Source organism: Rhincodon typus, chromosome 9 (assembly GCF_021869965.1).
Source record: "Rhincodon typus isolate 14 chromosome 9, sRhiTyp1.1, whole genome shotgun sequence".
In the NCBI taxonomy this organism is placed as follows: domain Eukaryota; kingdom Metazoa; phylum Chordata; class Chondrichthyes; order Orectolobiformes; family Rhincodontidae; genus Rhincodon; species Rhincodon typus.
Genome location: NC_063340.1, coordinates 33,642,888 through 33,657,006, shown reverse-complemented (window position 1 = coordinate 33,657,006; position 14,119 = coordinate 33,642,888). Strand labels below are relative to the sequence as shown.

At 42.5% G+C, this 14,119-nt stretch overlaps 1 protein-coding gene across 1 annotated transcript in view; it reads right to left on the bottom strand.

The window, feature by feature from the left end:
* The window catches only part of LOC109924551 (palmitoyltransferase ZDHHC14), a 165,226-nt gene that overhangs the window by 15,111 nt on the left and 135,996 nt on the right, over positions 1–14,119 (bottom strand). Inside the window, exons 4-5 of the mRNA XM_048600870.1 lie at positions 11,391–11,528; positions 4,399–4,447 (exon numbers count right to left, since the gene is read on the bottom strand). Of these exons, the coding sequence (XP_048456827.1) occupies positions 4,399–4,447; positions 11,391–11,528 (187 nt within the window). The remainder of the gene's footprint in view (positions 1–4,398; positions 4,448–11,390; positions 11,529–14,119) is intronic.

Below are 14,119 nucleotides of genomic sequence, written 5' to 3'. Positions count from 1 at the left end.
TCACTTCTTATTCTTATAAATTCCAAACAAATGACGCTAAATTTAATGGCATAAGAAAACAGGAACAGGAGTAGGCTATTCTACCCCACAAACATGATCCCCACTGATTAAGATCATGGCTGAATGGATTGAGGCCTCAATCCCACTTTGTGCTCCCCACCCCTGTACCATCACCACTAGTCTCAACTCCCTTGGAGATCAAAAATCTGCCTTTTATACACACAATAGCTCAGATTCCCTAGAAAACAGTGATCACAACATGGTAGAACTTAGCATTCAATTTCACAGTGAGAAATTTGGGTCCTAAACTAAAATTAGGGTATAACAAAGGAAGGAGGACAGTGTTAAGTGGAATAAACTGGGAAAAGAGTTTAGCATAAAAGAGAGCTGAGGAACAACGCTGATGTTTAAAAAGGTAGCTCATGACTCAGAACAAAAATGGCCCATTGAGCAAAAAGGATTCTAGAAAGAAGATTAATTAACCATGGTTAACCAAGGAAATTAAGGACAGCATCAAATTGAATAGAAGAAAACATAGAAAGTAGCAAAGATTAACAGTTAGCAGAGGATTTAAAAAGTTTCAAAAACCATAAAAGATTAGAGGGAAAGTTTAAAGGTGATGTGTGAGGCACATTTTTTTTTAAACACAGAGTAGGTATGGAACGTGTTTTCAGGGAAAGTTTGATTTATGAATGATTTATTGTCACTTGCATTTTACACTGAATAATAGTGATAAGCTTCATCATGACCATCCGGCGCCATTTTGAATAGCTGTAGAATAAAAACAGTAAAAAGATATAAAAAGAGTAAAAAGATATAATTGGAGGACAGTCTATCTTCATTCCGCTGCCTCCACCAAGAGTCACCATGGGTCACCAGCAACAGCTGCCCCACTATCCGTTCCGTCCTCCACCACCTCATTGCTGAGCACACCAACATAGGAATTGTCATTCTTTTGCACCATTTATTCGTCACTGGGGCCACTTCACTGATGCTGAGTCCAATAGTTAGCCTACATTCTCCTCGCAATAATCAGTCCCCAGCTCTGCACCGCCACCGCCTCGCTGATAACTAGGAGTCCCCACTCCAGCCCTACTGTAACCAAAATCAGGAATCCCTGGCTCCGCTGCCATCTGGATGACATCAGGTGTACCCGCTCTGGGCATACCACACTACCATTGTTGTGGCCACCACCTTGCCAATGCCAGGAGTCCCCGCTCTGGGCCTACTGCAACCAGGAATCCCTGGCTCCGGCTGCCCTCTTGAAGAGTTCGCTGCCATCGCCTCCGATCGCTGAAGGAGCTATGCCACTGCTGCTGGCAGCCCTGAACAAGGGCACCCTTGCTATTGCCACCTCCAACTGCTGGGAGATGATGCGCCTGTCGCTGTTGCCTCTGACCGTCAGGAAGCTGTCACCATTTCACGCATAGCCCACTCTCGCTGCCATGCCAATGCCACTGACTAACCCACCAAAGAAGAAATCAAAGGGAAAAGGACAGAAGTAAAAAGAAGAAAGAAGCAGATGGGAATGGATGAGTCCCAGGCAAGAGACTGCATGCTGCCCTGCTACTCCACCGCTATCTTGGATTTGGGAAAAATGTTAGAAGCAGATACGATAGCAATGTTTAAAAGGCATTTAGACAGGCACAAAACAGGCAGGGAATAGAGGTAGAAATAACACAATGTGGAGCTGGAGGTGCATAGCAGGCCAGGCAGCATCAGAGGAACAGGAAAGTTGACATTTCGGGTCGGGACCCTTCTTCAGAAAAGGGGTCTGAAAAACTGAATCCCCAATCAGCAGTTCTTACTATCTCTAAGGCAATAGAGGTATACAGACTATGTTTTGACAGATGGGATTAGTTTAGAATGGTATTGTGGTTGGCACAGATATGGTAGGCTGAGGGGTCTATTCCTTGCTGTACTGTTCTATGACCAAAAGATAATACAGGGCTAGAAAATAAATTTTGAGGGTAAACTAGTAAGTAATGGGGAACAAGATGGGGAACAAGAGTTTCTTTAAATGTCAAAAAAAAAGGGAGACCAAAGTGAGCGCAGGTCATTTAGGGAATGTGCCTAGAAAAATAATAATGGGAATCAAGAAATGGCACAGGTGTTGGACAAATACTTTGCATCAGTCTTCAAACACTAATAACATTCCAGAAATGCTAAATAACCAAGGGGCAAGGTGGGATCAGGTTGAGAGGAAATAAATACACTAGTATTACTAGAGAAAAAGTACTGGGGGAAATTAATGGGACTAAAGGCTGATATGTCTCCTGACTTTGATGGACTTTTGAGGATATTAAAGTAAGTAGTTACAGAGATAGTGTAGTAATCTTTCAAGAATACTTAGACTCTGGAAAAGTCACAAAGGAGTGGAAAACAGCCAAGGTAAAATGCTTATTTCAAAAAGTAAAGGAGAAAAAACATGTTTAATTGTAGGCCAGTTAGTTTGACATCTGTTGTTGGTAAAATATTAAACTCCATTATGAAGGATGCACTAGCAGACCATTTAGAAATACAAAACATAGTCAAACAAAGTCAGCATGGCTTCACAAAGGGGAAATCATACCTGATAACAAGCAGGACAGATAAAAGGGAACAAGTAGATGTAATATATTTGGATTTCTAAACCTTTTGTACAAATGTACCAATTTAAATGTTCCCTTTCATTCCTGCAACTCGCAAGTCCATCGATCAGATTTAAGAAGCAAAATCAATTTTATTTGTTTACTTACATTTCCTTTGTTTCTTTCTGTTTTTTAATGTTTTATTTCTCTTCCAGTGCTTCTGTTATGAAGTTGGGTAGAGTAATTGTGAAGTGGAAGGCAGGAAGCTAAAATGTGTGGTTCCTCTTTGAGATTTGTGCTTTGTCTGTACTTAGAAATTTTAAAAAAATGTATGTCTGTGAGCAGCAGCTGAAGTTGCCAGTACAGAGAGCCTCAAGAAGTGAGGTTTTTGATACAAAAAAGTGTATCAAAGAAGCCTTACAGGTGGCAGGCAAAACAGCAGTCTTGTTTTGATGTTGTGACAAGTTTGAATTTGGCCAATTAATTTAAAACCAAACTGAGCAATATAAAGCCAACTGAATTTAAAAACTGATGGTGTCAACAACCTGAAACTAATCATATTATAAGAATTTGATTTTGTCATTACAGGTACATAATCGGTAAGAGCCAACTGCCATCTGAAAGAGAGATCCATCCGCCACCTGCCAGAGTTAGCACCATTCACCTCTCATCTAATTAATCAAAGGTACCACAGTATTTTAGCTCAAAGTCCTCATTAAAGAAATTATAGAGATAAAACATTCCTGACAGCAGAATTAATGGAAGAAAGGCAATTGTGAAGAGCAGAGACTACAGAATATTCGAGAAGACCATCTGTGCGAACTCAGAGAGATTAAGTTATAATTTATTGCTTCTTATTAATTGGGTTTATATTAGTGGGACTTGTCTTTATTTAAACAGCATTCCAGTAGAATTTAGACCAGTTAAGAAGTAGTTATTAGTCTAAGGGGGAATTATTCGGTTCGTTAGTAATTCTGTTAACTTGTTCATTGTTAGGGTTAAACAAATAAATTGTTTCTTGTTATTTGTAAAGTGGAGATCAGGGATTTTCTTTCTTTTAACCATTCTTTTATCAGATTACGAGGGGAAAGGCGAGCTTTTTTTGGGTATTTCGGGGGGGTAATTATTAGAAAGGAACCTCTAATCCCGTCATAGCAGACTGGGGCTGTGATTTGGTAATTATCAAAGGGGTGCGGCTATTCCAGCTCCACAGCACTTAATTTGACTCTAAATCATTCCTCCTTCTGTCATTCATCGGTTTCTTTCGCAATCCTCAAGCCTCACTAATTAAGAAAAGTCTCAGCTGCTCCACTGCCTCATTATGCCATTGTCAGCTGCAGTTCTGGCAAATGATAGCAGACAAGTATTTTGAGCTGTAGGAAAGGAGCTAACAAAGCACATTGCAAAATGCCTTTAACTTTAGTGTAATATAGATACATTTATGTGCGTTGTAAATCACAGGTTCTTACTGAACATTGTTTAAGAAAGAAAAATTTTAATTGCATACATTTAGCATTACATGTTACTCAGTGTTTAATTGTACCTGATGAAGGGGGTGCGCTCCGAAAGCTTGTGATTTCAAATAAACTTGTTGGACTATAACCTGGAGTCATATGGTTTTTGACTTTGTCCACACCAGTCCAGCAGCTTCACATCGTGTTTAACATTATCAGAATTGAAAATATTCAGCAAATAAAATAAGAAGCATCCAATGATCAATTGAACAATATCTCACCGCATAAATGAGCTTGACGCAAAACATCACTACATATTCAAATTAGTTCTAAGATCACCTAAGGATCAGCTCAAATGTGACTGGAAAGGATATCTTGCAGGACTGTCTTTTAGTGCATTTAGAAATCCTGTCTTCTGAGAACCTACATAAAATTGTTCAAATACATGTTAGATTAAAACAAAATTAAAGTTATCTGAATTAAATTTCAGTTCAGAGCAATGAATCTATGATAATCTTGTCAAAGCATAAATATTACAGCAAAATGAATAAGTATTATCAACAAGCTCACATGCTACATCCCATACTCTATGCTATGCTGCAAATATCCTTTCAGACAAGCTACCACTCAGTACAAACACATCCAATCTTTTGTCTCTGTGGGAACGTTGTTTAAATCAACGCTCCTACAAACATGCACATACTTCAAGTCTCTAACAGATAGAAAATTTAGTTTTATGATTTGCTCATAAATGAGGCATTAAAAACAATCCCTTCTGAACAGGTCAAAGCAGCAAATATGAAATGCTTAAACAAATAAATTGAAGGTTCCTGAACTTTCAAGGCCAGGTACCAAGGCTTAGGATGCAGCCCTTAATTAAGGCATTTCTCAAACCTCTTGTCCGGTTTGCAGACTCAAGTTCCAGAACTATAGTTAAAAACTTAACACATTGAGAGTTGAAGAAATCTGCATTCAATAATCAAAAGTGCTGCCATGCAATGGAAACATTGGGTAATGAATGTTAATATGGTGATAAAACTGGCAGTGAAATTCTTATCCAGGTAATTGAAGCAGCAATTTAACCAAATAACATTTCCTGAAAGACTAAAAATTATAGGCAAAAGTGACTACTTTGCTGCGTAAGTTTTCAGGCAGACCAGAAAAAAATGACATCCATTATTATTACAAGTCACAATGTCAGAAATTTTGCAAGTAAAGGAGATCACAGAATTGTTACAACACAGGAGGCAATTTGGCACATTATGTCTGCATTGGTTCTCCATGGGAACAATGTACCCAGCACCACTTTTCTTCTTTATCCCAATAGCCCTGTAGTAATGTTCTTCCTTTTCAGCTAACAAATCAAATTTCCTCTCAGATACCTTGATTGATACCCACCTCTACCACATTTCAGGCAACGCATTCTAGAGTCTAGTCTGTTAAAATTAAAATCACAGTCTATTTGGGTTAAAATTCAAATATAATCACTGAGCAAACAGAGTTAGTCATTGGCCTTTTATTTCCAGGTGTGGGTACAAATCCAGACGTGATTGTTGATTAACTGGCTCCTCTGTGAACTGTGCTTTTGTGAATTGAATTTTGGTTGTTTTACTTCAGTTTGAACACTGCACGTGCCACAGAACAAAATCTTACAATCAAATTGCCTGTATCATTCAAGACGCCCTAGGATGGCTAACGTGAGAAATAAAACAGCTACTCTGAGATGAAGAACTGCAACATTTACAAACAAAATTCATAAAATATGCAGTCACTCAGTACAATCAGAAACAGTTCAAAGATCTTGCTTCAAAGAGCTAAACTTGAATTAACAGATGAGAACAAACATTAAGTTCTCTTGCATTCATGTTAATTTAGGTGTCGAATAGAATTTCTACTATTTTCTTCAATAAAAATTATTAACATGTTATTAGGTTTTAGGAAAAAAGGTAGTATTGATTTTGACTGACAATGTTTCAAAATGAACTGCTGCTTCATTGGAGGAGCAAACTACTGCAGATGTTGGAATCCGAACATAAAACAAAAAATGCTAGAGCGGGTTGGGCAGCATCCATGGAGAGAAAGCTAAATGAGTCTAGATGACGTTTCACCAGAGCTGAAGTGAAATGTAGAGGGGGCAGCAACTAAGGAGTTGGGGATGGGGGTTGAAGTGCTGCAGGAGAAAGGCTCTTAATAGTTCACATTCAGTTATCAGAATGTGAGAATGGCAAAACAATGGTGTGTCTAACTGCCAGACTGGAAAGAACAGATAGCTCTGCTGCGGTCGGGAAGGGGAGAGTTGGTGACAGAGAACATAATGTTTAAAAAAAGGGTAGGAACAAGTTCACAATTTGAAGACGTTGAACTCAATATTGAGACCAGAAGGTTGTAAACTGCCTAGTTTGAAGATGAGATGTTGCTCCTCCAGTTTGCGCTGTGCTTCACTGGAGCATTGCAGCATGGCAAGGATAGACAAGTGGGCATGCGAGCAAGACATTGTGTTAAAATGACTGCTTACCAGGAAGGCCAGGGTCATGCCTGCGAACAGACCAGAGGTGTCTTGCAAAGCGGTCACCTAGTCTGGGTTTAGTTTCCCCAGTGTAGAGTAGGCCACATTGGGTGCAGTGAATACAAACACAAGATTGGAGGAGGTACAGGTGAAATGCTGCTTCACCTGGAAACTGTTTAGGTCCTTGGATGGTGAGCAGGGAGGAGGTGAAGGGGCAAGTGTTGCACCGTCTACGGTTACACTGGAAGGTGCCGTGGGAAGTGGGTGGTGTTGATGGTCAAGGAATGGACTAGGGTGTCCTGGACCGAACAATCCCTGCGAAATGCAGACGGCGGAGTGAGGGGAAGACGTATTTGATGGTGGCATTCTGCTAGAGTTGTCTGAAATGGTGGAGAATAATCCTTTGAATGTGAAGGCTGGTGGGGTGAAAAGTAGGAACAAGAGGGACTCGCTCACGCTGTTGTGAGTGATGGGAAGGCGCAAGGGTGGAAGCACGGGTGATAGGTCGGATGTGTTTGAGGGTTCTGTCAACTACAGTGGGCAGAAAACCACGGTCATAGAAGAAGTAAGCCATGTCAGCAGCACTGATTTGGAAGGTGACGTCGTCCAAACAGATACCACGTAAGCGAAGGAACTGGGAGAATGGGATGGAATCCTTGCAGGATGTGGGGTGGGAAGAGCTTTGGTCAAGGTAGCTTGGGAGTCAGTGGCTTTGTAGTGGACAGCAGTGGACAGATTATTCCCTGAAATGGAGACAGAGAGGTCAACAAAAGGAAAGGAAGTGTCGGAAATGGGCGATGTGAAAGTGAAAGAGGGGTGGAAATTGGAAGCAAAATGAACAAATTTTTCAAGGTCCGGGCAGGAGCATGTTCCACATACCCCATTAAGAGGCAGGCATAACTAGGACCCAAGTAGGTGCCCATAGCCACTCCTTTGATGTGGCGGAAGTGAGATGAATTAAAGGAGAAATTGTTCAATGAGAGAACAAGTTCAGCCAAGCGGAGGAGAGTGGTGGTGGATGGGGATTGTTCAGGTCCAGGGTAAGGTAGGAAGAACTGTTCGAGATTTGGTGCTGAGCCTCTGCGAGGTAAAGATCAGTATGCCAGACTGCCATGGCACCACCCTGGTTGGTGGGTTTGACAAAAAAGTAAGGCTTTGACCTGAGAGATTGAAGTGCCGCAATTTCAGAAAGGGATAGGTTAGAATGAGTGAGAGGAGCAGCGAATTTGAAATGGCCAATGTCACGTCAGTAGGCTTCAATGAAGGGTTTGAGGCAGGTAAGAGGCCAAGGTGTTTGCCAAAAATTGCTTTCACAGCCAGGTTTCCTTTCTCTGCGAATGCCAACAACTCAGACTTACTCCACATGGATTTCAACTCAAGTTTCAACCTTTGTGTGCTGTAATCCCAGGTGGATTCAAGTAATCTCCAGGACATACAACATTCCTCAGACTGCTGTTCCAGCCTCATCCTATGATCCACAATCAATGCCATGTGCTGTCATATGTGCACACTTGACTCCACTCTACAGCAACACTGAGTCACCCTCTCTCCAAGCTGTGCTGTTCCCCAGTTTCATTTCATCCTTCATCTCATCTGTTGCCATAAGAAAAGACTTTTTACCTTTCTTTCAGGCATCAAGGCATACAAGCTTCAGCAACTTGTGGACTCCAACACTCGTCCTGCACTGCCGTCTCTTTTCCAACTCATGGATCCCATCCCCACCCATCACTCAAAACCGATCCCTTATTATCCCTTAGCACCCACCCCTTGCCAGCCCTCAGATGTCACCCCCTTCTGTCCTCTAGAGGTCACTCCCCCCAAACCCCAGCACTTGTTGTGTTTTCACCATACCTCCTGACCTTCCCCTCACTGAGGCTGAATGTACTGGCCTTGGCAAAAGACTCAGCTTCGTAGCCCTACGCCCCCACCTTAATGAATTTTGGGTTTATCATCACATCAAACTGTTTTTCTGCTGCTTTCGTCTCCGCGCTCACTTCTTTAGGCAGAACTCACACCCCCTCCCTCCACCAGTTAGATTGATCCCTTCACCCGCCTGCAGTATTCATCCTCCATTTGGACCTGTTCCCCTGGTCTCTTACCTACCCTCAATCTCTTCACTGAAAACTGCCAGTGTGACACTGGCCAATTCAATTTCGCTGCTCCTCTCATTCACTCTAACTTGTCCCCTTCTGAAATTGCTGAACTTTGCTCCCTCAGGTCCAAGTCTAACTTTATTATCAAAGGTAGTGCTGTTGTAGTCTGGCACACTGATTTTTACCTTGCAGAGGCTCAACACCAACTCTTGGACTCTTCTTCCTGCTTTCCCCTGGAACACGACCAAACATCCGAACATCAAGCCATTGTTGCCAGGTCTGTCACCAACCTCATTACCTCTGGAGATCTTCCCCCACTTGCCTCCAATCACACAGCCTCCCAACCCCAGACAGTCCACTTCTATATCCTTCCCAAAATTCACAAACCAGACCGCCCCAGTCGGCCCATCGTATCAGCCTGCTCCTGCTCCACTGAGCTCATTTCCTCCTACCTTAACTCCATCCTCTCTCCACTTGTCCAGACCCTGCCCACCTACATCCAGAATTCAAACCAAAAGAACTGCGGATGCTGTAAATCAGGAACAAAAAAAAAGTTGCTGGAAAAGCTCAGCAGGTCTGGCAGCATCTGTAGAGGAGAAAACAGAGGTAACGCTTCGGGTCCGGTGACCCTTCCTCAGAACTTCTGAGAAAGGGTCACCGGACCCGAAATGTTAACTCTGTTTTCTCCTCCATAGATGCTGCCAGACCTTCTGAGCTTTTCCAGCAACTTTGTTTTTGTTACATCCAGAATTCCTCTGATGCCCTCCACCATATTGACAATTTCTAGTTCCCTGATCCTAAATGCCTCCTATTCACCACTGCTGTCCAATCACTCTATACATCCATTCCCCACCAGGATGGTCTGAGAGCTCTCGGCCTCCTCCTCGACCAGGTTGCTCAACAATCCCTATCCACCACCCCTCCACTCCGCTTGGCTGAACTTGTTCTCAGTCTGAACAATTTCTCCTTTAATTTATCTCACTTCTTCCACGTCGAAGGAGTGGCTATGGGCACCCAGTTATGCCTGCCACTTAATGGGGTATGTGGAACAATCCTTGTTCCAGTCCTACAGTGGCCCCCTCCAACAACTCTGTTTCTTTGGTACATCAATGACTGTTTCGGTGTCGCTTCAAGCTCTCGCCTGGACCTTGAAAAATTTGTTCACTTTGCCTCCAATTTCCACCCTCTATAACTTTCACATCGTCCATTTCCAATGCATCCCTTCCTTTCATTGACCTCGCTGTCTCCATTTCAGGGAATAAACTGTCCACTACCATCCACTACAAAGCTACTGACTCCCAAGCTACCTTGACTACAGCTCTTCCCACCCCATGTCCTGCAAGGATTCCATCCCATTCTCCCAGTTCCTTCACCTAAGCCATATCTGTTCGGACAATGCCACCTTCTAAAACAGTGCTGCTGACATCGCTTCCTTCTTCTATGATTGCCGTTTCCCACCCATTGTGGTTGACAGGGCCCTCAACCACATCCAACCTATCACCTGTACTTCCACCCTTGCCCCTTCCCATCACTCACAACAGCATGAGTGAGTCCCCAGTGTTCTCACTTTTCATTCCACCAGCACCCCCCTTCAAAGGATCATTTTCCATCATTTCAGACAACTCCAGTAGAACGCCACCAACAAACACATCTTCCCTTCACTCTCTATGTCTGCAGTTTGCAGAGATTGTTTGGTCCAGGACACCCTAGTCAATTCCTTGACCACCAAGACCACCCCTACTTTCCACGGCACTTTCCCATGTAACCGTAGAAGGTGCAACACTTGCCCCTTCACCTCCTCCCTGCTCACCATCCAAGGACCTAAACAGTCTTTCCAGGTGAAGCAGCATTTCACCTGTACCTCCTCCAATCTTGTGTATTGTAGTCACTGCACCAATATGGTCTACTCTACACTGGGGAAACTAAACCCAGACTGGGTGACTGCTTTGCAAGACACCTATTCGCAAGCATGACCTCAACCTTCCTGGTAGCCAGTCATTTTAACACAGCGTCTTGCTCGCTTGCCCACTTGTCTGTCCTTGCCATGCTGCCATGCTGCAATGCTCCACCCTGGAGCACAAACTGGAGCAGCATCTCATCTTCAAACTAGGCAGATTACAACCTTCTGGGCTCAATATTAAGTTCAACATCTTCAAATTGTGAGCCCATTCCTTCCCTCTCTTTTAACTTTGCTTGTTACATTCTCTGTCACCCTCTCTCCCCACCTCCCCATCCCAGTAGGACTGTCTGTTCTTGCCAGTCTGGCAGTTGGACACACCATTGTTCTGCCATTCTCACATTCCGATAACTGAATCTGAACTATCAACATCTTTTCTCCCACAGCACTCCAACATCCATCACCCTCCCCACCTAAATATTGCACAAATGCTGCCCTCTCCACACCTCAATACCGCTCTGATGAAGAGTCATCTAGACTCGAAACGTTAGCTTGCTTTCTGTCTATGGATGCCGCTTGACCCGCTGTGATCTCAGCATGTTTTGTTTTCAGTAATTCTTCAATGGGTTCGATGAACTTGTGATTAAGTAAATAGCTTTTCATTTATATTTACATTGCTGATCTTCTGACCTGAAACCTAAGAGTATTCAAGGTACATAGGTGCACAAATCATTCTAAATTGATTCTGACTGCAGTCAGTTTTCAGCGAATCATGAAATTGCATAACTAACTTCATTTTAGAATACAAAGTCATAAATAAGATCACACTAAGTTTCTGCAGCAAACACTCTGAACTAAAACAGTACTTACGGAGAATGACATGTGTGATGACGAAAGCGAAGATGAAGACTGTCAGAAATGACAGTGACAAAATAAACATGTAAAAAAATCTGTAGTTCCTTTTTCCCACACAGTTGCCTACCCAGGGACAGTGGTGATCAAATCGCTCTGAAGGAGGAAAAACATTATTGGATCAGGTTATGAACCATCTTTTCAGAGAGTTTGGTTTATTGTAAAAAATTTACATAGTTTCTATTTTTAACCTGGGACAGTCTGTTTATCATTCAACTAAATTCCATTCCATTCCATTCCCTCTATAGTAACCAGAAACAATCAAGATTGTCTTGTTGATATTATAATATGCTACTTTCATTCTTAATTTAGCTTACCATCAAAAAAGAATCTTGGAGAAAGTATTGATCTTTTAATAAGCTTGTCTAAGACAAACATATTCTTGTATTAAAAACACAAAAACTTAATGACATTCAAGATAAAAAAAACCAGACCAAGTTTAAAGCACCCAATGAAAATAATGTAATGATAAAATTAAAATGAGACAATAGGGGAGAACTATTACGTTGTTTACTTTTAAGTACCTTCACATTCTCTGGCATGATTAATAATATAGTTTACATATTTCTGCGATAGCTCTTGATTTCTGAATTTCGATATACAGACATAGAGTCATGGAATTATACACCATGGAAACAGACCCTCCAACTGGGCCACGCCGACCAGATATCCTAAACTGATCTAATCCCATTTCCCAAAATCCTTCCTATTCATGTACACATCTAGATGCCTTTTAAATGTTGGAATTGTACTCGCTTCTACGACCTCCTCTGACAGTTCATTCCATACATGCACCATCCTCTGCGTGTAAATGATGCTCCTCAGGTCCCTTTTAAATTTTTCCCTCTCATCTTAAACCTATGCCATCTAGTTTTGGGCTGCCTTACCCTGGGCAACAGACCTTGGCTATTCACCATATCCTATTCATGACATTATAAACCTCTATAAGGTCACCCCTCAGCCTCTGACACTCCAGGGAAAGAAGACACAGCATATTCAGCCTCTCCCTACAGCTCAAACCCTCCAATCTCAGCAATATCCTAGTAAATCTTTTCTGAACCTTTTGAAGCTTACAACATCTTTCCTACAGCAGGGATACCACAATTGAACACAATATTCTAAAAGTAGCCTCACCAATGTCCTTTATAGCCACAATATGACCTCCCAACTCCTATACTCAATGCACTGACCAATGAAGGCGAGATTGCCAAACGCCTTCTTCACCTCTGTGTCTACCTGTGACTCCATTTTCAAGGAACTATTATCCTACACCCCAAGATCTCTTAGTTCGGCAACACTCCCCCCAGCCCTACCATTAACTATACAAGTCCTGCCCTAGTTACCCTTGACAAAATGCAGCATCGCTCATATATCTGAATTAAACTCCACCTGCCAATCCTCGGCCCATTTGCCCATCTGATCAAGATCCAGTTGTGTTCTGAGGCAACCTTCTTTACTGTCCACTACACCACCAATTTTGGTGTCATCTTCAAATTTAGTAACAATATCTCCTACATTCACATCCAAATCAATTATAAAAGCAACAAAAAGCAGTGGACCCAGCACCGATCCTTGCGGCACACCGCTGGTCACAGGCCTCCAGTCCGAAAAACAACCCTCTGCCACCTCCTCTGTTTTCGACCTTCAAGCCAATTTTGTACCCAACTAGCTAGCTCTGCCTGTATTCCATGTGATCTATCCTTGCTAACCAGTCTATCATATTTGCCCCTAAACTGCACATTATACTAATCGAGTTAACATATATCCCAGAATATCTACAATGGACATATGCAGGCTCAATTTTTGCTTAATGCAAATGGCAGATAATCTTCTATGTATTTGAGAGACTTGGCTGTACTTCCTACATCACCAAAGTCACCACACTCAAACATACAGGTAATTGATTGTAAAGTGCATTGGGACATCTTGAGGTCATGAATTGTTCTACATAAATGTTTTGGGCTAGTGGCTCAGTGGTTGTGTCCCTACCTCTGGGCCAGAAGGTGTGGGTCCAAGTCCCACCCGCTCCAGATGTGCCATAACATGTCTGATTAACAACACAATAAAACAAAGAACTGCAGATGCCGAAGTTCTGAAAGTTTGAAAACAAATTGCTGGAGAAACCCTGCAGGTCTGGCAGCATCTGTGGAGAGAAAACAGAGTTGACATTTCGACTCGAAATGTTAAATCTGCTTTCATTCCACTTAGATGTTAGATTTGTCCCACAAATCTAACCTCTAAGCCCCCTGGAGAGGTTCTTATGCATCACTGGATGGAGTTAAGAAAACTGGCAGCATTTAATGCAGGTGAAGATGCCCAGGATGGTGTTTAGTGACAATCTTAAGCCATTTGCACGATAGAAATGTGGAGTTTGCTTAGGGAGCAGTTGCTGCAGGTACTGGGTAGGTTTGTCCCACTGAGGCAAGGAAAGGATGGTAAGGTGAAGGAACCTTGGATGACAAGACATGTTGAACACCTAGTCAAGAGGAAGAAGGAAGCTTACTTAAGGTTGAGGAAGCAAGGATTGGACAGGGCTCTAGAGGTCTACACGGTAGCCAGGAAGGATTGGACTTAGGAGAGCTAGAAGGAGGTATGAGAAAACCTTGGTGGGTAGGATCAAGGAAAACCCCAAGGCTTTCTATACTTATGTGAGGAACAAGAGGATGGCCAGAGTGAGGGTAAGGCCA